The following is a 26,237-nucleotide window of genomic DNA, read 5'->3' on the forward strand; positions in this document are numbered from 1 at the left end:
TACTACATGTCATTGTTACTATTTAACTTCTACATTAAGTGACACAGGTTTTACATGTCTTTCTTCAATCTTAGATACTATGTAACTTGTACATTAAGTGACAGAGGTAATACGTCTTTGATACCATGTAACTTCCACATTAAGTGAAACAGCTACTGCATGTCTGTGATACTATGTAACATCCACATTAAGCAACACAGGTACTGCATTGTCTTTGATATTATGTAACTTCCACAGTAAGTGGCACAGGTGTTCTATGTCTTTAATACTATGTAATTTCCACATTAAGTGACATGGGTACTACATGTATTTGATACTATGTAACTTCCACATTATGTGGCACAGGTACTACATCTTTGATACTATGTAATTTCCACATTAAGTACCACCCACAGGTAATACATGTCTTTGATACTATATAAATTCCACATTAAGTAATACAGGTACTATGTCTTTAATATTATGTAACTTGGATGTTAAGGTACCTCAGGTATTAAACATTTATGATACTATGCAACTTCCATATTAAATGATTAATGTACTGCATTGTCTTTGATATTATGTAAATTCCACATTACTGTCTTTAATACTATGTAACTTCCATACTTAGTGACACAGGTACCACGTCTTTGATAGTATGTAACTTCCAAATTAAGTGGCACAGGTACTACATGTCTTTGATAGTATGTGAATTCCACATTAAGTGCTACTGGTGCTGCATGTGTTTGATGCTATGTGACTTCCACATTAAGTGCCACAGGTACTGCATGTCTTTGATAGCATGTAATATCCACATTATGCGACACTGGTACAGCATGTCTTTGATACTATATAACTTCCATATTAAGTGACACAGGTCAGTCCTCTTGATACTATATAACTTCCACATTATAAGATACTGGTAGTATGTCTTTGATACTATATAAACTCCACATTGACACAGGTGTTATGGGTCTTAAATACTATGTAACTTCCACATTAAGTGGCACAGGTACTACGTCTTTGATACTATGCAACTTCCACATTAAGTGATACTGGTATTACATGTCTCTGATACTATGTAACTTCCACTTAAAGTGACACAGGTACTATGTCCTTGATAGTCGATAAACTCTGCATTAAGTGACACATATACTACATGTTTTTGATACTGTGTAACATCCACATTAAGTGACACAAGTACTGTATGTCTTTGATACTATGCAACTTCCACATTAAGTGACACTGGTACAACATGTCTTTGATGCAATGTTACTTCCACATTAAGTACCACAGGTACTGCATGTTAAGTATAGGCTGTAACTTCCACATTAAGTGACACAGGTGCAACACATCTTTGATACTAAGTAACATCCACATTAAGTGACACTGCTACAGCATGTCTTTGATACTATGTTACTTCCACATTACATACCACAGGTATTGCATGTTGTGGATAGGATGTAACTTCCACATTAAGTGACACGGGTATTGCATGTTTTTGATACTATATAACTTCCTCTTAAAGTGACACAGGTGCTACATCTTTCATACTATATTATTTCCACATTATGTGACACAGGTATCACGTGTCTTTGATGCTATGTAACTTGCACATTAAGTGCCACAGGTTCTATATGTCAGATACTATGCAACTACCACATTACATGCCACAAGTACTACATGTCTTTAATATTATGTAACTACCACTTAAAGTGACACAGGTACTATGTCTTTAATAATATAAAAATTCCACATTAAGTGACATAGGTACTACATGTCTTTGATATTATATAGTTTCCACATTAGGTGACAGGTACTGCATGTCTTTTTATACTATGTAACTTCCATATTAAGTAACACAGGTACTATGGTTTTGATACTATGCAACCTCCACATTAAGTGACATAGGTACTATAGTTTGATAGTATGTAATTCCACACTATGTGACACAGGTACTGCATGTCTCTGATACTAAACTTCCACATTAAGTGACAAAGGTACTTGGTTTTGATACTATGTAACTTCCACATTAAATATCACTAGCACTGTGTTTCTGATACTATGTGACTTCCACTGTAAGTGACACAGGTACTATGGTTTTGATACTATATAACTTCCACATTATTTGACACAGGTACTGCATGTCTTTGATACAACATAACTTCCACATTGAATGGCACAGGGACTCTGGTTTCTAGACTAAGTAACTTCCATATTAAATGACACTAGTACTGTGGTTTTGATACTATGTAATTTCCACAGTAAGTGACACAGATACTATGGTTTTGATGCTATGTGGCTTCCACATTAACTGATATAGGTGCTGTATGTTTCGGATAGGGTCATAGGTTCATAGGTGTGTACTACGTTAATGGCCCTGGTGCCTTTACAAGCCTAGCCCATAGAAGTGTCCTGGCATCATGCCACCCGATGTTAATTCCCAGTGCATCTATCAAGTAGAGCCACTAGAGTCATCCCTGGAGTGACATTTCTATTGCCCATTTACTCATCAATATTTCTCTTGAAGAGGGACAGTGAGGTGCTCTGTTTGACATGTATGAGAAGTCTATTCCAGAGCATGTGCAGTCTCTGGGTGAAGAACCTGTCCCTCCAGCATGTTCTGTTGATTGTGGTAATGAGGTTGAGGTCTCTGGGGCGTGCGGTGTGGAGGGATTGGGATTTCTTTAGATATAGCATTTTTAACAGAGTTGGGTCAGACATGGCTTTGTAAGTCAAGCAGAGATTGCTTCTAAGTAGGCGATATGAGACAGAGCTGGAGTCTTTTGAGTATGTCCATGTAGGACATGTGTTTAATGTCTAGGATCCTCTTCATGAAGTACTTCTGTGGCCTCTCCAGCTGTTGCAGGTGTCTAGTGAGGTACATGCCAAATTTAAAATTTAAATTTATGGGGCATTATACTCGATGATTGGTCTAATGAGGGAAGAGTAGAGAGAGACAATGACCTCTTTGGTCCTGGATGCAAAACCGTTGGTAATGAGATGTGCCACACAGAAGGACTTTCAGACCACAGTGGCAATATGGTGGTCGAAGGAGAGGTTGCTTTCAACCTGCGTCCCCAGATCTCTTATAACGCCTTCAGTGTTCAGTGGGCTCCCATCGATGTGGTAATTAGCGGGAATGTGTTTTTACCAAAGGAGATGCCGACACATTTTTTGGCATTAAGCTTAATCCATGGTTTTGACACCAGTCATTGGTCTCAGTGAGGCCTTTCTGTAGGATGTCTGCATCACTTGGGGAGCTAATAATGGCTCCCAGCTTGCAGTCGTTTGTGAACTTGGTCAGTCAGAGTCCCTTTGTGTTGGCCTGGACTTCTGAGAAGTAGATGATAAACAGGGTGTTCTATCCCTGAGCCAGTTTGGAACCCACCTAGTGATACAGGGGTTGTTGTCCAGTTTGGTGAGTTTATTAATAATTCCCGAGTGAGGAATGGTATCAAAGGCCTTGGCAAAATTGAGGCAGGCTGTATGCACTGCCTTACCTTCATCCACAGCCCTGGTGACCGACTCAAAGAAGTCAACCAGGTTGAGCAGGCATAATCTCCTTTTCACAAAGCCAAACTGCTTGGGGTCTAGAGTTTGGAGATTTAACTTCCACATTAAGTGACACAGGTACTACATGTCTTTGATTCTATGTAACTTCCACATTAATTAACATAGGTACAACATGTTTCGAGAGCTGCTTACTAATCATAGTACTTCTTAAAGAATTCCCAAAACATTTAGGCTATGTTATGTAGATTTTAGTAGCAGCAGGAATAACTAAGGATAGATTTCTAAGTTAAAGCAGTACGAAATATGAAACAATATGCAGGAATAAGAAAATTGCAGGGGAGATATTGTAGGAAATTAGTTCAGAGATTAAGATGGGATCAGGTAGAAAAGGATAAATCTGCGTAAGTAACATTAATGAAAATGCAGATGACACTCTAAATACAAAAAGGCAAATCTGTGATCTATAGGTCTTAACATTTGGTGCAGAGCTTAAGTTTGCAAGCTGTAGTTTTTCTGATACAGGGCTGGATTCACACAACCCTCGTTGGCCTACTGTATGACCTTGACAAGCCATTCAACCAAACATTGTTCTGGATAAGGGACTTTGTGTCCAGTAGGCCTACCTGGTTAACAAATAGGTGTTATTAGGTGCAGATGTCTTCAGATCAGCAAACATGCTTGTTGAAGCACCATAGGATGAGAGTATAACCAAAGTGAACACAAAGAAAGGGAATGATTTTGCTTTGTTTCTCTCAGAAGTAGATCTTTTGTCTAGCAATGCTATTTTCTATTTCATGAATGCCAGTAGGTATTTTTATGTGCATCCAAATAATATTTCTTCTTTCGTTGAGTCTCTTTCAAAACTCTGGGGATTTCATACTCTGAATACAGAACAAAAACTGTTCTTTCAAATGTAATGTGTTTTGTAATGTTCTTATGATAATATGAATTATACCCAAAAACAGAACATTAAAATGTTTCTAATGATGTTGAAAACATTATGGTTAAAAAACGTAAAAGAAAGTTGGGTATAGGGATGATAGGGCCTATGAACATCAGCAAGCCTATCTTTTAGGACATAAAAAAGAATATTCCAACAGCCATTTTAAGAAAAGAGGTTACACACCAGTTGACCACCACACTGTAAGGTTTAGTTCATGGAAACAACGGAACAACGATTTACAGGTGGAAGGGGAAGGTGATCCTTTTGAACATACTTACAATAGGGGGTTTAGTGAACATAACATACCTTTAGAACAGGAGGGGCCAAGGAGGTCTGAGCGGATACGAAATTTACCCACCCAGCCAACTTATACGCAAGTCATGAACAAGTACACTCAGAGACAACAGGGGAACCAGCTATACTGAATTGGGATTATACGTTATTATTACCTGAAAATAGTAGTTCTGTGAATATTGAGGTTGAGACAGAACAATGTTTGGTACATAATTCAAGTCTTAACACCTACCATAGTGTTATTAATCAACAGGATGGTGAGTTTTTTATCTATAATTACACTGATATTAAAATAGAGGATAGGCATTTTTCTTTATTCAAAAAGGGCTTCACTTTTGTTCCAGCCAGAAGACTGGACTTTGCTGAAATTACCTTGGATATAAAATTATTTACTAGAAAGTTAAATTTGGAGGCATTGGCCTCCATAAAAGAGCCCTAAGACAAGGAGACTAATAGACCAGGTGATGGTTTGGGAAGAAAGAGTACTTGTAACCCCCCTTACATAATGATATCAGTAACTTTGAAAAAGTTTTAATAAAAGAAATAAAGGACACTTATTATCAAAATAAACATAGGTACTTTCATTTTAATTTAAATTCAGATGAAAGGAAGACCTTGGAAGAAATCAAGCATCACTACTCAGACATCAGAATAATGAAGCCTGATAAAGGGGGTGGGGTTGTGTTAATGAACAATTGGTCTTATATTTCCAAAATGATGGATATTTTAAACACACAGGGGCGGTATACTATTATTTCTAGGAATGAGCTTAATATAGCACATAAAAAGATAGATTTGATTTTAGAAGATAATTTACTACAAGGTTTAATCGACGACAAGTTATATAGGTTTTATAAGGTTAAAAAAACATTTCTTCCTACTATGTTTGGTATCTCTAAGATACATAAAGACACTGAAAATCCACCTTTAAGACCTATAGTGACATCAGATGGTTCAAAAACTCAACCTGTAGTGATTTATGTTGATACAAAACTGAAGCCCTTTTATAAATTATATCCACATATTTTAGTTGATTCATGGGACTTATTAAATAAAATTAATCAACTGCAGTATAAATCCCATTATTCATTTCTTACCGTGGATGTAAAAGATTTATTTCAGTGATCCCACATAATATTGGCTTAGAGTGGTTTGAATGTATGTTAACGGAATTTAAATTTCTTAATGATTGTGAGTTTAGATTAGTACTTGAGAACATAGAGTTAGTACTAAAAAACAACGTTATTTATTTTCAGGGAGACATTTTTCATCAGTTGGATGGTGTAGCTATGGGGGCAGCTTGTGTCCCCATTTTTGCTAACATAGTCATGTTATACTGGCAGTTACATTTTGTTTTTAAGTCTCCATTTATGGATAATATTGAAAAATATTTCTGGTTTTTGGATGACATACTGATAGTGTGGAAAGGTTCACAGGATGATGTTTCTAAGGTTATGGAATATTTGAATAACTCAACTCAGTTTCTAAAATTTACACGAGTTCAACACAGATGAGATACACTGCCTAGATGTGATTATTTTAAAAGACAATTTAAATGAAAAATTTGTGTCAAGAATTTGTAGAAAGGCTTGTTTTTCTAATTCTTACTTGCACTACTATAGTAACCACCCTCCATTGCAGAAGAAGAATATTATAAAAGGACAAATGGTTAGGGTGTCTAGGATGACATCCAAATACGAATATTTTATTAATGAAATGGAATATGTGCACAAGCTATTTTTGGAGAGAGGGTATCCTGACCCACTTATCATATCCATAAAGGAGGAGGTGATAAAGGGGTGGGGGACAAGATTTATACCCCTACTGAACACAGAGGGTAACATAGAGAATACTGTTTTAACTAACAACAGAGGTGGGTTTTTGAATAGTTACCATATAAAGAAGGATGTTACCCCCTTTTTAGTCATGACATACAATACTAACACCAATTTGATAAGAAGGGTTATTGATAAGACGTGGGATATTTTTAAGAGTATGGCTAACAAGCTAGAAGTATTTAATAGGCATTTGTGTTATAGTTTTAGAAGTGGGTCTTAACCTCAAAAATATTTTTGAGAAAACTAAGCAGGAGAAGGACGAAGAAGTGAACAAGAAAAAGGGAACTTTCCGATGTGGAAGATGTTCCCAACGTACATTTGTAGCGAACACAGGTGACCTATCAATACCTACCATCCCAATAATTCTCAAGAGTAAACAACATTATACTTGTTACACGAGGGGGATTGTGTGTTTAGCCTACTGTACCTTCTGCTGGGCTTATTATGTATTGAAGACGGAAAGACATCTGCGACAGAGGATTTCTGAACATATGTATGATGTCAACAGGAAAAGGGACACAAATGCACTTTACAGACATACCTTTTTATGCACGGAAGCCAATTCCAAATTTTGGATTTTAGAAATGCTACCTAGGGATAATAGAGGGGGAGATTGGGAAAATAAGTTGTGTTACAGGGAGTTAATCTGGCAATTGTGACTGGATTCCAATACACCCCCTGGAATGAATGATTATGTATCACTGTTACCAGCATTAAGAGTAACGGCCAATAAGGCAAAAAATAACAACAAAAGGAAAAGAAAAATGATCAGTGTGTAAAATACATACTAGAAAGTGAGAATATGAACAGCATTGTTAGTATTTTTTGTCATACAAGATGCATTAAAATATTCTATTCACTTTGCACTTTACATTTAGAAAGCTTTAGGTACTAATATAGCATTCTGGTATCATTATTTTGTTATTTTTTAACATACATATATTATTTATGTTTTTAATACATACGTTAATTAATTTAATATATTTAATAATATATATTTTATATGGATCGTGAACTTAAATAAAAAGATTATATATGCATATACATATGCACTACACATACATACATTTTAATATCACTTTGTTTTTTGAAAAAAATTTTAAAGTTCTTATGAACTTATACTGAGAGATTTTTATATATCGAAGTGTCTTTTATGGAATGTTTTCCACGATGTTATATGTTATATGTTTTTATATATATATTTGATGGCACTTTAACATCTTGTACTGTATCTATTAAAAAAAAAAAAAAAAAACAGCAGTGACTTTTGAATTGATTACTTGATTAGTTGATTATTTAATTAAATTTGCAGTTAATATATATATAAATGTCCGCACACAAGTATGATGCATTCTGATGAAGTTTCCAGAGAGGAAATGAAAGCACTTAATGAATTGGTTGTTTTTAAGAATTAATAAACTACTACATTATTACATTATTACTATATTACTATATTATTTGGTCGTGGACTGAACAGTTTTACATTGTTTTCTGCCATTACGTATTGTACTAGTGGGACTGCCTTTATTGGAAATCCTGTACAGCGGAGGAACTTGGTGTTATTAGTTTTTTGTTATTTCGCCATTTTTCCATTTTTGTTTTGAGTTTATCAATAATTCCCGAGTGAGGAATGGTATCAAAGGCCTTGGCAAAATTGAGGCAGGCTGTATGCACTGCCTTACCTTCATCCACAGCCCTGGTGACCGACTCAAAGAAGTCAACCAGGTTGAGCAGGCATAATCTCCTTTTCACAAAGCCAAACTGCTTGGGGTCTAGAGTTTGGAGATTTAACTTCCACATTAAGTGACACAGGTACTACATGTCGTTGATTCTATGTAACTTCCACATTAATTAACATAGGTACAACATGTTTCGAGAGCTGCTTACTAATCATAGTACTTCTTAAAGAATTCCCAAAACATTTAGGCTATGTTATGTAGATTTTAGTAGCAGCAGGAATAACTAAGGATAGATTTCTAAGTTAAAGCAGTACAAAATATGAAACAATATGCAGGAATAAGAAAATTGCAGGGGAGATATTGTAGGAAATTAGTTCAGAGATTAAGATAGGATCAGGTAGAAAAGGATAAATCTGCGTAAGTAACATTAACGAAAATGCAGATGACACTCTAAATACAAAAAGGCAGATCTGTGATCTATAGGTCTTAACAGTTGGTGCAGAGCTTAAGTTTGCAAGCTGTAGTTTTTCTGATACAGGGCTGGATTCACACAACCCTCATTGGCCTACTGTATGACCTTGACAAGCCATTCAACCAAACATTGTTCTGGATATGGGGCTTTGTGTCCAGTAGGCCTACCTGGTTAACAAATAGGTGTTATTAGGTGCAGATGTCTTCAGATCAGCAAACATGCTTGTTGAAGCAGCATAGGATGAGAGTATAACCAAAGTGAACACAAAGAAAGGGGAATGATTTTGCTTTGTTTCTCTCAGAAGTAGATCTTTTGTCTAGCAATGCTATTTTCTATTTCATGAATGCCAGTAGGTATTTTTATGTGCATCCAAATAATATTTCTTCTTTCGTTGAGTCTCTTTCAAAACTCTGGGGATTTCATACTCTGAGTACAGAACAAAAACTGTTCTTTCAAATGTAATGTGTTTTGTAATGTTCTTATGATAATATGAATTATACCTAAAAACAGAAAATTAAAATGTTTTGTCTAGTGTGGATATAGATTTAAGAGCAACTCAGGGGTCTGTGACCTTCACTGTCAGAATAGCCACATTTGGCCCCTTTCCTACCAAATAAAATTCATCAGGAGCCACAAAACCATTTTTTTTTTGCAATCTGATTTTTATATTTTTAAAGACGCAAATACAGAATCGATTACAAATCACACAATGCAAATAGGTTCAAAACAAATAAGTGAAAATATTTCATACAACCTGCTTAGAAACAAGTACAGTCAGTCCTAATATAACAAAGAGAAATATTAACCTTCATTAAACAAGTGATTAGGATATTAGCAGACATAGATGTAACAAAATTTATTGACAGGTATTTATGCAGGTGTGTGAAGGTGTATCAGTACGCCTAAAAACCTATTTGATTTAACTATATACAATATATACATACGACTGTCACTGAATGAATGGGTGTTAGTATAAAGAAGCTAGATGTTAGAGCCTGCACAAATGTAGGAGAAGATATCGTAGGGGGTTGTATTATTTGTAATCATTCAAGGGTTCTGATGGAGAAAGACATTCAAGAGGAAAAGTATTTACCACAGAATTAAGATTCCCCATGAACTAGGGGAATTAGAAATAAGGGGAATAAGAAGAGGCCCGAAGGAAAAAAAGGAGGGATGGAGGTCTACTTAAGTAGATATTGACTGAGAGCATCTAGAAGGTTATTCCAATATTTCTGAAAGTAACTTAATTTCTTTTTGCTTGTTGTCTTTAGTTTACTTGCCAAAACATATTTAACAGCCATCGACTGGAAGTCCTTCCAAGACATTTTGGATCTGTCTAGCCAGTTTAAAGTAATGTAAGTTTTGAGGAGCACACACAATGTCACAATGATATGTTTAGTTTCAGATTTAAATGATCCTGGGTAAATATTTAATAGCGCCATTCCCCAGGATAGGGTTGATTTCATATATCCCATTTTCTCCAGTCGTGCTCTTAGGGAGCACCAAAGTTTATAAATATTTTTACAGGACCAGAAAATGTGGAGTATGTCTGCAACTGAATTAGGGGAAGTTGGGCATAGAGGTGAAGTGTTTGGGTTAATTTTATATAGGAATGACGGTGAGTGATAGGCATTATTGTTTATCATGAACTGGGTATAGATTAGTTTTTTGAAGGGGGTTAATTTTATTGTTGTATCAATTGCATCGAGTTTTTGGAAGTGTAACTTTCCTGTTTTGTCCATCCCAGTACTTAGAGAATAATATGTTGTCTTGGTGTTTTATTTTTGTTACTAGTCTATAGACCTTGGAAAGCATTTTAGACCTTGATAGAAGTTGGGTTATTAGTGTCTGGTAAAGTTGGTATTCCGATGGGGAAACTGGCCTCATGTCAGTGACCAAAGAAATTAGGTATAGTATTTGTTTAATGATTTTATAGTATTTTTTATTTACTGCCAAAGAGGATATGATGTCATTAAATGGTAAGTCTTTGACTGTATAGAAGTCCCAGGCTGTACAGTTCCTAATGAGAGGGTAACTATCAAGATTTAGCATGCTGCTACCCAATTTAAGATTTGGATTAAGATGGATTGGTTGCGCCATCATTAGAGAGTGTTGCAAGACAAGGGATGTTATCAGTTTTTGAAACCCATTGATATTTTTTATTAAAATAGGGTGAATTTATGTTCTTTAAGAGTTTTAGTGTTAAGAAAGACAATTGCTCTAGGACTGAGAGTGGACGCTTTTATATGTGCAATTGTAAATTTTTATCCATAAGGGGTTCCAGTCCTTGTTTGATTGTTGGAAGTTAGCAATGTGTATAGTACGACTGGCGTTAATTATATGGTAATATGTTAGAAGGTCCGGAAGGGCCAGGCCTCCTTTATCTTTGGGAAGTGTACGTTTGTTGTAGCTGATTCTAACATTTTTGGGGTGCCACATAAATTTCTCCAGTGTGACATTTATTTTTGAAAAAAAAGTGTTCGGAATGTTTTGGTTAAGAGCAAAGAAGTGAAAAAGAAGTTTGGGGAGAATATTCATTTTTATAATAGCTACTTTTGAGAGAAGGGATAGGTTTAGACTCTTCCATCTTGTGAGATCTTCAATAACTTTAGACCATGTTTTGTACAAATTACCATTAATTAGCTCTTGTTGAGGGTGAGCAAAGGTTATACCCAAATATTTTAGGGAATAATTAACTTTGATTGTTGTTTCTGGAATAAATAATTCTTTGTGACCAAGGGGGTTTAACGGAAATATTATTGATTTGTTAGGATTAATGGTGTAATTTGAGATTTGTGAAAATTTGTCTATTGAACTTAGAATTTTTTCAAGTTCCGTTGAGGGAAGTTCTAGATAGATGTTTAAATTGTCTACAAAGGTGGTATATTTCACTTGTATTTTATATAAGTAGATTGAACAGTGGAATGTTTTCTGGCTTAGTTTTAGCAATAATACTTCAAAATAGATATTGAATAGGAAGGGTGAGAGCGGACAACCCTGTCGTGTACCATTTATAATCTGAATTGGTATGGAGTATTTTTTTGTTTATACTGAGGATAGTGGAGGCCTTAGTGTAAAGGGTTGTAAACATTTTGATAAATTCATCAGGGATGGAGAAGAGTTTCAAGGTTTTAAAGAGGAAGTTTAAGTTTACCCGATCAAAAGCTTTTTGGGCATCGACAGACAGTGCATATTTAGGGGATTTGTCGAGATTTGTTATATATGTTATGGCTTCAGTGGTTAGAGTATTATCCCAAACATGTCTATTGTTCATGAAACCCAGTTGGTCATGAGATATAATATGTGAAGGAGCCACAAAACCTATTTGACCGCTAAAATGATCATATCATAGTGTACAGACTTTTATATATAGTTATTATACTAAATATAAAAAAAACTAAGTTTATAAGAGCGATATTTAAAATCGAACCCTATTTTTGTTCCTTTGCTTGTGTGTGTCATATCTCTCGACCTCTTAGAACAAGAAATCTGGACAAATCCATAAATGGGGAACAAAGGCTCAAAATAGGGACACTTTTTAAATATTGCTCTTACAAACTTAGAAAGTGGATAGAATAACATATTTTGCATTATCATGAATTTTCTGAAGGGTATACCTATTTTTTTTTACTTCAGCCCTCAATAATTTGCCATAAATCCACAATTTTATAAGAAACAGACCAAAATTATGAGGCAAAAGTCAGAACATTCTGCGAAAATCTGCACAGTTGAGAGGTAACTGCGTGTGTGTGTGTGTGTGTGTGTGTGTGTGTGTGTGTGTGTGTGTGTGTGTGTGTGTGTGTGTGTGTGTGCAAAATGCATGTTAACAGAAACCATGTTAATCTATCAAGTTTTTAAGTTTATAAGAACAATATTTAAAGTCCGTCCCTATTTCTGTGCCTTTGCTCCCCTTTATTTGTGGCTCTGTCCAGATTTCTTGTGGTAAGACTTTGATAGGTATGAGAGGTATGGAAACCTTTCAGGAGATGCTGTTGCTGCCAGGGAATTGCTTGATTGCTCTCAGTGTGTGTTGAATGCATTGTAATAGAAATTGTCCTAGTCTAGCAAGATTCTAAGTTTATAAGACCACTATTTAAAGTCCATCTCTCAGTCGCTCTCAGTGTGTATGTATGTATGCATGTGTGTTGTGCTGTAGAGTGGCAATTACTTTTCAAAGCTACAGGGAGCTACTGCAGAGGGGTGGAAGAGCCACATGCGGCTCCAGAGCCACAGGTTGCAGACCCCTAGACCAGTGCATGGGGAATAGGAAATTTACACCGGGCCTGGCACTCATGTCCCTTATGGACAGAGAAGGCTTATAAATGCCTGCCCCTCAATGTCCTGTTTGGATACAAGGCATCATTATTCTTTTGGGAAAACCTGGATAGGCTTAGAAAGACCACCCCCCCCCCCCCGGGTCATTAGCCTAGTTACAATCTATGACTCTAAGTCTGATGTTAATATTACTTAGTATTAATGTCAACAGATTCTTCTGTCCTCATTTTGGCTTATTTCTTTACTCTCATGGGTGAAAATAAAAGCCAATGATGCAAGCATACTCAAAGTCACCCACCTAATGCTAAACAAATGGATTACTTTCCTGCTATCCCAACACTCCAATTCCTAATGTACCTGTACATCCTGGTACTTGTCTATCTGCAGTATTCTCAAGTAACATGTGCTGCAACATCACTGCATGTTTACATGATGTACTTGGTCACATTCTTAAATGATGTACAACTCACATGTAAGAGATAAATGATTTACATCTGTGTTCTACTACATGTAACAGTACAAGGCCTTGTTATTAAATAAGTACTGAAACCTCATCTTAAAGCAGTTTGTTCGTCAACACCAACATCTATGCTCAGGTTATAATATGTGATATCAAGTATTTCTCCTGTCTAGTTTGGACATACATTTAAATATAAAAAAAACAGTTGTTTCTTTTCTGATGTGAAATAACATGTACATTAATCTTATTCTGATAATTACTGCACCTGCAAGTAACACTGAACTTTGATACACACAAGTGTAATTATTGTAATACAACTATTATTGTCACTGTTTTTTCATTGTAACAACATGCATTTGTTGTTACAGGAGCTTGTATCTTTCTTACTGAGGATTCTTTCCCCTAGGTCCCCTTGAAAATGGGCAACTGCACCCAGTTGGACTTTCCTAGTAAATAAAAGTAAATAAGTCTGTCAAATGAGTATTGCTTGATTATACATACACGGGACTGTGCAGACAGGAGAATCATTCCTGGTCTCATGGAACAAAGGCAGGTTTGATGCAGAATTAATTGCAGTTAATATGGCTTTTAAATGCATTGATATAATGTATATAATCTTCCCAAATGTATTCTTTTTGTCTAGCCTCACCAGACAAAAACACAGATTCTTATTTTGCAATAAATCAGAAGCATATCCATCATTATTTTTCCCAATTATATATTAATTATGTAATAATTATCAGGACCTAAAGGTATATAAACAAATTTCACGTTTTAAACAGTAATAGTTAATTAAGGCACAATTAACAAATGGAATGGTTCATGAAATGTTTACATACCCTGCATTTATGAGATCTCAAGGCTACGTCAAATAATGGGTATATAAGTTAAAGCACTCTGCATGTAGAGTATGGTGGACTTCCTCCCCTCTTCCCTCTGGGCATTAGTTTCTGACTTATTATTTTCACAGGTTCATTGAGCTGTTTTTACGTACCACCACAACTGTGGGAATCAGAGCCTCCAACAAATGACACAGTTCCGTACTAGTAACCTCCTATGAACCTATAAGTACACACTTGAGACAATTAAGCTATAAATGTGACAGGCAGATTGCAAATTCTGGGTGTAGAATGACTATTGTTGCAGATTTTATAAATCACTGTGCAACATATATATCAAAATCTATTTAAACAGCTTGTTGGTCCAAAACATGTAGGTGCTTCATTTTGGGGTGCTGAAGAAAATAATCAAATACAAGATGAAAGCAATTAATAGTTTTGTTTATTTAGTAAGAAATCAGTATGTTATAGTTCCAAGTCAGTTAGAAAGTGGACACAGTAAAACAAATGTGAAGCATTAGACTATGCAATAAAACACAACAGTACAAAGGTTACAGGCCAAAGGTCAAGCTTCAGGCTAATCCCTTGAAAAGAAGAAAACCTTCTCTACTGATTTAAAGGATGTTTGATTGCTTTTGTCCTATTCCTACTGGAACTGTGTGTGTATGTATTTGTGTCTGCCTGTCTGCATGTGTGTGTGTGCATGTCAGTATATTAGGCATGTTTTATCATTGTTGATTAACCCCTGAATACCTAAAGAAAGCGTTGTTAATTATCAGTAAGATTATAAGACAGTGTGTAATAAAAGGATTATAATTTTTGCAGAGCTCTTTTTCCCCTGGATCTGCTGTAAAGTAGTATATCATTTGCAGAAACTTCTGGAAACAGATTTCTCATACTGCAGAATAATCATTTATAGGCTGTACAATAACATTCCCTTTAATTTCATATGATATGTCACTCCAGTGAAAAATGTTTCCTTTAGCAACCTCATAACCATCACTAAGAGCGGCAATATCATTTGAAGTTAGAATGTAATCCCACATGTTTAAATCTGATATCTCTCCAACAAAGCTCTGGTTTATGTCAAAACCACCCAAAAATAAGTCTGGGTCCTGACCTATTATAACAGTTCCTTCAGAACGGATTGTGTGTCCCTTTCTGAAAACTTTTCTTACAGATCTTTTTCCATTTACCCAGAAAGCAGTCAGTCCAGATTTAGATTCCCATGTCACACATAAGTGAGTGAAAAATGTGTTGAGTGGGGGGATAGTAAAGTATATGCTAGGACCACTGAAATATATTGAATATGTCCCATTCCGCTCTCTCCACAAGTTAAGTTCATCATAATATTGTGTGCGGTAAGCAAAGATGATGGTCTCATCTGTCTCTTCTGTAGCAACTCGCATGCACAGGGTGAAGGCTGTAAGTTGGAGAGGCTTGCTTGGATTCAAAATCACATAGCTGTTGGCAGTTGGTTCAGGAAAAACAAAAGCCTTTTGTCGAAGACCTAAATAATTAAAAGGGAAACTTTATAATGCTGACAATATAATATCCACTTCCATCTAAAACTGAAAAATAGTTTAATTGCTTTTCTGCAAGAATTAAATTTTGTGCTGAAACAGTATATTACTGTTAAATTACAAGTTAAGTGAAGCAATTTATATAATGAATTGGTAACTCATGACTTAGTAGAAAGAGCACAGAACTCATAGCTTCAGAAACACATTTCATGATGAAGTTACTAAACCAAAGTGCCACAAATGCTAACTGGATTTCAGCTTGTACAGTCGCAGAAGTAGATAAGAAGAAAATGAGAGTTTAACTGAAAAAAACGTATCTGACTTGTTACGCCATCGTATGATCTTATGATGCGTCATCTGACCGTCCTAATCTGCATCAGAAGAAGTATATTTAACCAACTGACTTATTGAAGGTACTTGAAACCTTTTTCCAATTTATTTGCTAGCTTTTGAAACTGTTCCTGTTGAAGAGGACAGATCTTTAGCGTACGCCAAACTGAATTGTTAAATGTATGCACATCACAGGGTTGAAATAGGACAACAAATGGAATCCTTAAAGTGCTGCTCTGTGTCTTACATGATCATTTAACAGTGAAACTCAAGTAGCACAGTACAGGACGAGGGGGTCATGCAACCCTGCAGAGTTTTTATTTATTTAAATCTGTTCACCAGGAGAGGACACTGATTAAACAAAAAGCAAATTACAGGCTCAGCGCAGATTACATCAGAATGCAACAAACCAATGTACTGTATAAAAATAACAGTAGTTTACATTTATGAGTAAGCACAGACAATCTGACAAACACTATATACACAGAAGATTTAACAAGCCAAATATGTGTACGGTTACAAAAGTGGAATAGAATAGTGAGAGTACAGTTACAGTGATGGAGATATAGGCAGTAGTCGCAAGGTTAGGAGAGCTAATAAACGCCAATAGGATAAAAGATGGGATTATTTGTAGTGAGCTTAAACCAGTAACAGTGTTGTAAACTAAATCACAGTCATACCTCTCAACCTCTTAGAGCAAGAAATCTGGACAGAGCCATAAATTATGGGGGGGACAAAGGCCCAAAACTAGGAACAATTTTTAAATAATGCTCTTATAAACTTAGAAAGTTGATAACATAGGCTTTGCATTAGTATAAATTTTCTGAAGAGTAAGACGTTTGAAACTCAGATGTGTGTCATTATTTTCTGACTTTAATTTTTAATGACTTGCCAATATTTTTCCAGAAAACCACAATGTTATGAAAAATGAACAGCAAATGTGAGGAAAAAATCTGGACAGTCTACACAAAAATGTACAGTTCAGAGGTATGGACACAGCTTAGGATGAGTGAGTTAATCAGGTGGGTCAGGTGTACTGAAGGTAAAGGTACTATGTAGTTGGACCTATCAGTGTATGTGACATGCCATTTAGATGGACAGTTGCATTCAAACCGTTTTAGTAAGTATTGTTTAGAATGAGGCCTGAACAGGGCCTAGTACTTCATGCGATCAGTTAAATTAGGAGAAAGTGACTGCCCCCGTTCTGCGGACAGTACAGAAAAGCAATAGCTACTAAAGTACAGTCTGAGATAAAGACTTTATAGAGAGGAACCAGATTTGGTTTGGCTTCTTAGGCTATAGGTCTGAGTGGCAGTAAAAAAATTGGAAGAGAGAAGGTAAGACTTAGCATTTTGAAGAATAAGGAACTAAGAAGATGATTTGAACTGGCCTGTACTGGAAGCCATTTGGCCTTTGAAAGACTGAGGTGATGGTGGTCATTCTAAGGTGAGGTCACTAAGAAGTTACATATTTTATTGGACAGGGTCTGACAGGTGGCAGTGTTGACCTTAAATGAGTTATTAACTCTGATCCCTGTTGCCTGATATGAATAAACTTAATGACAATAACCAGGAATGTTTTGCATAGGACTACAGATATGGTACTTTGCAACAGAAATAAAAGCATAACTTGTTCCATATTATCATTAATAAAAGCAAAACACAGAAAATGAAAGAAAGAAGGAAGGAATAAAACCAAAAACAGACAACAAACAACTGCCTAAAATGCATTACACATCTTGTTTGCATCTTTAATTGAATTTCTGTTTCAGTAGCGGATGTAATCCAGGTACTGACAGCATATTGCTCACTTTCTGACATTTTGTTGGGTCTTTACAGTTATTCTTTCTCATGTCAGTTCTAAAATTGCAAGTGATTTTGCACACAAAGATTTGAGTGAGTTTGATTTTTTTAGTTTCACTGTTTACTCTGTTTTTCACTATAACCAAACTAATAAAAGTATGTCATGACAGTTATTGGGTAAATAATTATAATACATCTATAAAACATTCTGAGAAAGCCAAAACAACTCAGTTCTTTAGAAAAGCAACTTCTTGTTTAAATTGTGGTTTCACTACTGCATAATTATGTTAATTTTCAATGTAAAATGTTCCACATGCAAGAACCAGTTGACAACTTGTCTTTCAAGGAGAAAAACTATAATTAATGCATTTAACATGGAAATATAGCATTTTATTTATTAATTTATATATTGAGACATTGTGGATTCAGTCTTTTGTGATGTCATTGCAAGTGTTTTCAGTTCCAAAAAATAATTCACAGGGTCATTCTTATCAACAAAACAAAATGCAAAAACAACACATCTTTTGCATCAAAAACTGTATAATCTGAAATTATACATGGAAAGTAGGTAATGTCCATCTCCAGAGGTTTCTACCTTGCTTCAGAAAGTGAGCAATATACTTTAATATAGCAATAACCCATGCCTGGGTGTGGGTAATGCTGGATTTACCCACGGTTGGTGTGGTTTGGTCCCGAGGGCGAAGCCCTCGGGACCAAACAAAGCCAACCGTGGGTAAATCCAGCATTACCCACACCCAGAAGTGGGTTATTGCTATTATACAATGACATTATTTAAGAAAAGAAATAATTACTTTTCTTAAATGATGGCATTGTATAATGCCTCTTTACTGCCCTTCCGCAGCTGTCTGGTATTCTGCGGCATTTCTGATGTACTGCACGCCTGTGCAGTACATCAGAGCTGTGGGCAAAAGCAACTGAGAACACAAGATCTCCGTTGCTTTTTTTTACTGTTTCGCTATGTTAAATGGGTTTAACATAGCGAGACAGCTTTAAAATAAGCAACGGATATCTCCATTGCTTTTTTTAAACCTGTGTCGCTATGTTAAATGGGTTTAACATAGTGAGACAGCTTTAAAAAAAGCAACGGAGATCTCCATTGCTTTTTTTAAACCTGTGTCGCTATGTTAAACTCTTTTAACATAGCGAGACAGTGTTTTATACTAACGGAAAAAGTCCGGGCGACCGGACCTTTTTCCGTTAGTATATTGAGGGATTTACAACGGGCACGCTGGTTGGGCTGGCCAATCAGCGTGCACGTTTTAGGGGAGGAATTGTATATTAGAGATGTTCCAATGTATCAGATACAGGTCAGGGACATCTTGGCTGCTGCAGCGCTGTGCACAATATTCACAGAATTGTGTGTCTGACGGTATGTGTGCTGTGGTGTGTTATGACAAATGTATATTGTACTCACCACAGATGTGACAAACATGTACATACTGCATACACAGCACTGTGTATGTGTGAGTGTATCATATGTATGTTTTTTGTGTATGTAGGTTCATAGGTGTTTACTAGGCTAATGACTGTAGGACCTTTTAAGCCTAGCTATGTATCCCAAATTTCTGCCAAGCTCTGATACCCTCAATAAGTGTAAGTAGAGACTTAGGAGATGAAACATTTACAAGCAGGGGCCTGGGAGATGAACCATTTAAACACTTCCTGTGTCCATTTAAAACATAGGTGCCAAACCAGTGATGAATTTCCTGATCCCCATCCAATTGTCCAAGTTACACTTTAATTGGTTTAGGAAGGAACACTGCTTCACATGGATGGGAGACTGTTACAGAGAAGAGGTAGTCTCTGGGATACATACCTGTCTGTCCAGCAGTTCCTATTTTATATCACAGGCAAGGTTTAAGTGTTTAGAATGAGTAATTCTGGTGCTGTTTGTTTTGCAGATATGCATGAGGTCCATCAGAGTGGGGTCTGACAATGCCTTGTATGCTAGGCATAGTTCTCACCTCAACAGTCTGTAGGAGAAAGAATACAGGGATAGGGCCTTGAGGTGGTCTGCATAGGACAAGTTACTTAACACCCTGTGTTATTTTAGTGAGAAACCACTCTAAATTCTCCAGTTGTAGGATATGCCTGTTTAGGTACATACCAAAGGGGGCATAGTACTCAATGAGGATCTATATTAGATCACCAAAAACTTAAAAAAGCAAATGGTTATTAATCAGCTTCATGTAAGCGAAAGCTTACAATGTCGAACTGTCAGAACAATGATTTTCCAAAAAAAAAAAAACACTTTGAACATTACATTAAGTGGGGGAGGAGCTTCACCCCCCCCACACACACACACACCCTACTTAAATATACCAACTCCAAGACTGCACTACAGTGCCAAAACGGCATCTTTGCCAGGGAAAGAATTTGCTTAAAAGCTGCTTCGATATTTTGCCATTTCATTCTTCTGAGTTTGACCAAGATGCATTCAAAAGAATGCGTCTTTGGTCTTCTAGGAACCACTCAATTATAGATCTGATGAATGTCAGATACAGTGGAACAATGACTTCCTTGGACCTGGATGCCATACCTTTGTTTATAAGTTGCACAACAGAATAATTTTCTCACCACTGTAGACACATGATAGTCAAAGGTTATATTACTGTCTATGTGTGTCCCCAGGTCCCTGATTCCTGTGTCAACTCATAAGGGTGTGTTTTAAATATAATAGTTACCAGGGGGTGTGTGACTTCTGAAAGGATATTATTGTGCATTTCTTGGCATTTAGTTTTAATCCATGGCTTTGCCATCAGTTATTTGTCTGTATCAGCCCCTGCTGGAGAACATTTGTGTCAGTGTGAGATTCAGTGACAGCTCCTAATTTGCAATAATCAGCAAATTTAGTCAGCCAGAGACCACTGACATTGACCTTGACTTCTGAGAAGTAAATGCCAAAAAGGAGCGGTCCAAGGACTAATTTCTGAAGGTATCCACTTGTGACTGGCCTCTTTATAGAGGTGGATTTCTCAGGTCTAACTTCCTGGGTCCTGTTTGTGAGACAGCTGGTTATCCACCAAGTGATATAAGAGTTTATGTGTAACCTCTTGAGTTTGCCATCAATGTCCAAGTGTGTTATTGTCTCAAATGCCTCAGCCCCAAGGTAGGCAGTGTGAATGATTTTGCCCGCATCCATTGCTTTGGTGATCTTCTCAATGAAGTCCACCAGGTTGAGGAGGCATGACTTGCATTTCACAAAACTAAACTGTGTTGCATCCAGCATCTGGAGGTTTCCTGTGTCGGTACTGATCACTTCCATGATACTTTTTTCCATGGCTTTGCATATGAGACAAGTGAGACATATTAGTCTGTAGTTTCCAGGGTCAGTAGAAGGCCATCTTTTTGCAAAGGGATTACTGTTGCTGTTCTCCATTTATCAGGCACGAAGTCTCTTTGGAGTCTACAGTTAAATAGCAATTTCAGAGGGCCTGATAGGTCATGCTTCATGCTACTTAGAAGACATCCTGGGATATTGTCTGGGCCCAGAGATGCAATGTTCTTGGCTGTAAGAGAGCATTGAGGACCTGTTCCCTAGTGATAGCAGGGGAAATTATATTTGATGGCATTTCCTGAGGTAAGGTTGAGGGAGGAAGAGGGGGAAAGTTGGAGCTGAATTTGTTGGCTAGTAGGTTTGCTATATCTTCTGGCTCACTATAGGTGCCATAAGTGTGTGTGTGTGTGTGTGTGTGTGTGTGTGTGTGTGTGTGTGTGTGTGTGTGTGTGTGTGTGTGTGTGTCTGTGTGTGTGTGTGATTGTGTTGCTGTGTTGTGACTTGTAGACCTGTTGACCAAACTGCATATCACTGTATTTTGAATGAAGGATACACAACACCAGACCATTATTTTATTAAACACGAAGCTGTGTGTAACTCATTATATGATGTTATATAGCCATCGTTTTTGCTCATTATGGCCTTGCTCTCAATGACTGAGGTCACTGCTATGTTACAGAGCCTTGTTAGCCTTTCATATGGCAACTTCAAGATATCATTTCTGCTAAACCAACTCCTGTTTAGCTGCATGGCATCAATAGAGTCAGCAAATTATGGGGCAACTTGAGTGATTCAGCCATTACACACAGAGCTATCTGAGGAGGAACTGGTGATCTGTGATATATATAGCAATAAGTAGCTTTTTTTTGCTTATTTGTAGTAGTTATTGCTTATTTTAGATATTTATAGCAATTTTATTGTATACTGCATACTTGTACTGTATTTCATAGTTATTGGCTCACTTGTGATAAACATTTCTGTAGTGTTTTCTGTCCAAAATAGTCTAGGTGGTAGTTGTAATATTCTCCATATTCCTGATTGTGTTGTGTGCCTAGCTGTTTGTTAGAGGCTGTTTTCTGAGCTCATTTTCCAGGCCATCATAGCAAAGACCATCCCCCACTTTAGTGAGAGTTTAGTGTTTATGGTCATTGTCTGGTTGGGTTGCCAGGGCTACAGCTTGGAGAATGAACCTCATTGGTCTTTTGAACATTTTTTAAAGTTGTTTCAGGTTTCAACTTTCTGCATAACTCTGTGGAGGAGCAGCTGTTCTGTGATATATAGCAATAAGTATCCTGTTTTTTTTTTTTTTTTTTTTTTGCTTATTTGTAGTAGTTATTGCTTATTTTAGATATTTATAGCAATTTTATTGTATACTGCATACTTGTACTGTATTTCACAGCTATTGGCTCACTTGTGATAAACATTTCTGTAGTGTTTTCTGCTTAACATAGTCTAGGTGGTAGCTGTAATAGGGTCTATATTAGAACACCGAAGTTTCAAAACTTCGTATGTTCTAATATCGAACCCTATTCAACTAAAGTTGAAAATATCGAACATACAGAACACCAAATTTATTCCTAGGGAAAAAAATTGCTGTTCCAAAACACATACATACAACACAAGCACAACAAACAAACAGCAATCCACACACATATACCTAAAATCTTACACCTAACCCTACACTAAACTATACATACACCACTAACTATCCACTTACCTTAACCCAAACCCTAACTCTAAGGTCCGTCACTATTGCACACTCTCCTCACCTGCGCCCTAACCCTAACTCACCTACCCCACCCTAACCCTCACGTCCACACAATCGCACACTTACCTTACCCGCGCCCTAACCCTAACTCACCTACCCCGTCCTAACCCTCACGTTCACACAATTGCACATTTACCTGACCCACGCCCTAACCCTAACTCACCTAACCCACCCTAATCCTCACATCCACACAATCGCACACATACCTAACCTGCGCCCTAACCCTAACTCACCTAACCCACCCTAACCCTCACATCCACACAATCGCTCACATACCTAACCCGCACCCTAACCCTAACTAACCTAACCCATACTCAATTGCACACTTACCTGAACCCTACCCGTAACTTTCCACCATAGCGCTGAAAATACCAAAGCAACAGAAACGGACAACCAAATTCTTTCTCTAGGAAAAAATTTGGTTTTCTGTAGCTTCGATATTTTCCGCTTTTGCTGAATACGGGTCGATATTAGAACATTCGAAGTTTTGAAACTTTGATGTTCTAAAATAGACCCGCTGTAATATTGTCCATATTCCTGATTGTGCTTGTGATAAACATTTCTGCAGTGTGTTCTGCCTAAAATAGTTTAGGTAGTAGCTGTAATATTCTCCATATTCCTGATTGTGTTGTGGGCCTAGTTGTTTGTTAGAGGCTGTTTTCTGAGCTCATTGTCCAGGCCATCATAGCAAAGACCATCCCCCACTTTAGTGAGAGTTTAGTGTTTATGGTCATTGTCTGGTTGTTGCCAGGGCTATGGTTTGGAAAAAGCACCTCATTGGTCTTTTGAACATTTTTTAAAGTGTTTCAGGTTTCAACGTTCTGCTAAGAAGTTAATTTAAGTGTTTCAGACATTACACACAGAGCTATCTGAGGAGGAGCAGCTGAGCTGTGATATATAGCAATAAGCAGCCTATTTTTTTGCTTATTTGTAGTAGTTATTGCTTATTTTAGATATTTCTAGCAATTTTATTGTATACTGCATACTTGTACTGTATTTCATAGCTATTGGCTCACTTGTGATAAACATTTCCGTAGTGTTTTTTCCAACCCTGCCTATTGGCATCTTGTCTTTATACCTGCTGGCCTTGCAGTTGCCCACCCCTCCTTTAAATTTGATCTTGGACACTCCTCCCGGTCTAGTGTCATTAGCTCATTCTACCTAATACAGAGAGAATTTCCTTCTGTTCCTCCTTTCTCCCTTTCTTACAAAAAAAAGAAAAAAAGATTGTCTGAATATCTTTGTGTTCTGATTGTGCTTCTCAAACATTTTGGAAATATAGAGTATATATTAGTGCATTTATTAAAACGTATTTGCCTTAATATTGCTACAACTCAAGTGCTCTAGGTTGCACTGCATCTGAAGTGTTTGTGTGTTTTAGCTGCTTTTCTGTATATATAGACTTCTCTGTATATATAGACTAGTTACTTATTCTGCTGTGTTACTGCCTCTTAAATCATTTTTCAGTTGTGCACTTGCCTTGCTTCATTTAAAAAGTTTTAAATTGCTAATTTTGTAGAGTTTTAATTGTATTTACTGTTTAGGGCTACACACTCAAGTGTGTTATCCTTTTTTGTGTTTATTTACTGTATTATTGCATTGTTTAGCCTGTTTTAACAAAAAAAACTATCATGATTGCTCGTTTCCTGCCTTTCCTAGCTAGTATAGTCCAGATCCCAGGCTTTGCTGGTTTCAGGACTTTATTTTCTGTGTTCAGAGCTATCCAGACCTTGCTGTGGTAGAGGGAAGTCCTACTGCTTACCAGTGGGAGTGGAGAGCATTGTACTGCCTATCTAACGTTAGAGGAGTGGTTTTCAGCTCTGAAATTGTAATTTTATTAGCCATTTTGGGCTGATTTCTATCCCTTTCAACTTTCTAGCTTAAAAGCATGCATGTTTGTGCATTTTTTTGCATCGTGCAGCACCGCCTGGCTATGGTTAAAGTATTCCAGGTGCCAGAAAGTCTGCTCTTCAAATTCTCCCTTAGAACTAGCTGGTTTCCCAGTAGTGGCACTAAAATCTGAACCCCTGTGACTAGCACTTACTCTAGAACCTGTTGGAAAGCATTAGGAAACCTTAATCTGATACAAGCACTCAACTCTCCTTGTTAATAAGGAGAAATTAATCGTAGGCACTAAACAGCCTATACTTGCAAAGTACCTTGCAAAGGTAAGGGAAAACAGCTCTTGTACTTTACAAAAAAGCACCTAAACAGGCATGTCCAAGGGACAGCTTCTGGTGATTTCTCCTGTCCACCTAGTGAATCTGGGCATACTGGGGCAATGTAGCAACTGCCTCATGTACACAAACAACCCTCTCCTCCTACCACCCAACACTACAACCTGCGAGAGATGCACTTACATAGCAAAACTGGAAGCGAAGCACTCTCCAGCCAAGATTGTACTAGACAGTCAAGAGGAGAAGGTTAACACCTGCACTACACCACAAGCAACACATGGCCCTTCAAATCCCACACCATTAACACCCACACATAGCAACACTAAACCAACATATGTGGAGGCCCTTAACATTAACCTGTCCAAGCAACAAGGACCTCTGAAGCTGGAATGCAAACAAACACCAGTCACAACCAAAGTGACACATAGCTCACAACACAAGTATGCCACCCAACTACAGCCCCTAAGGCAAGACAATGTACCCAACACTTTAGTTATAGGTGGTTCTATAGTCAGGCACACTGATATCGCACTCACCAGGCTGAACAAGGATAAAATTTCAGTCAGCTGCCTGTCGGGTGCCAGGATCCGCCACATAATGCATGCACTCAAGTCACTCCACAACAAATACAAATACGACTCTATCATTGTCCATGTTGGAGTGAATGACTTGAGATGTACCGCCCTGGACTACATGAAAAGAGATATGGAAGAGCTCTCGGATCACGTGACCCAGGCAGGTATGACCCTAGCCCTGAGTAGCATCTTGCCTTCGCCCAGAACGATACCACAGTATAAGGACAAAATGACTGACTTCAACAATTGGCTAAGCTTCTAGTGTCATTCAAAGGGGATCCAGTATCTGTCTGCCTGGGACGACACGATCAACAAACCACGATGCTTTGCCAGAGATGGTCTGCACTTGTCACCCCTGGGATTCAGGTTACTGGCTAAAGCTCGCACCACCCCTATAGTGCTTTTTTAGGTAAGGTTCAAAGGACAAAACCACCACCGTAACAGATACAAGCATGCAAAATCTGAAGGT

General features: G+C 37.2%; 1 protein-coding gene across 1 annotated transcript in view; it reads right to left on the bottom strand.

Annotated features, from left to right (window-relative positions):
- Window positions 1-14,715: 14,715 nt before the first annotated feature.
- The window catches only part of LOC122795048 (pentraxin fusion protein-like), a 270,337-nt gene continuing 258,815 nt past the window's right edge, over window positions 14,716-26,237 (bottom strand). Inside the window, exon 3 of the mRNA XM_044063625.1 lies at window positions 14,716-15,805. Within this exon, the coding sequence (XP_043919560.1) occupies window positions 15,189-15,805 (617 nt within the window). The 3' untranslated portion in view covers window positions 14,716-15,188. The remainder of the gene's footprint in view (window positions 15,806-26,237) is intronic.

Source organism: Protopterus annectens, chromosome 2.part1 (genome assembly GCF_019279795.1).
Source record: "Protopterus annectens isolate FY-2018-M chromosome 2.part1, PAN1.0, whole genome shotgun sequence".
Classification (NCBI taxonomy): domain Eukaryota; kingdom Metazoa; phylum Chordata; order Ceratodontiformes; family Protopteridae; genus Protopterus; species Protopterus annectens.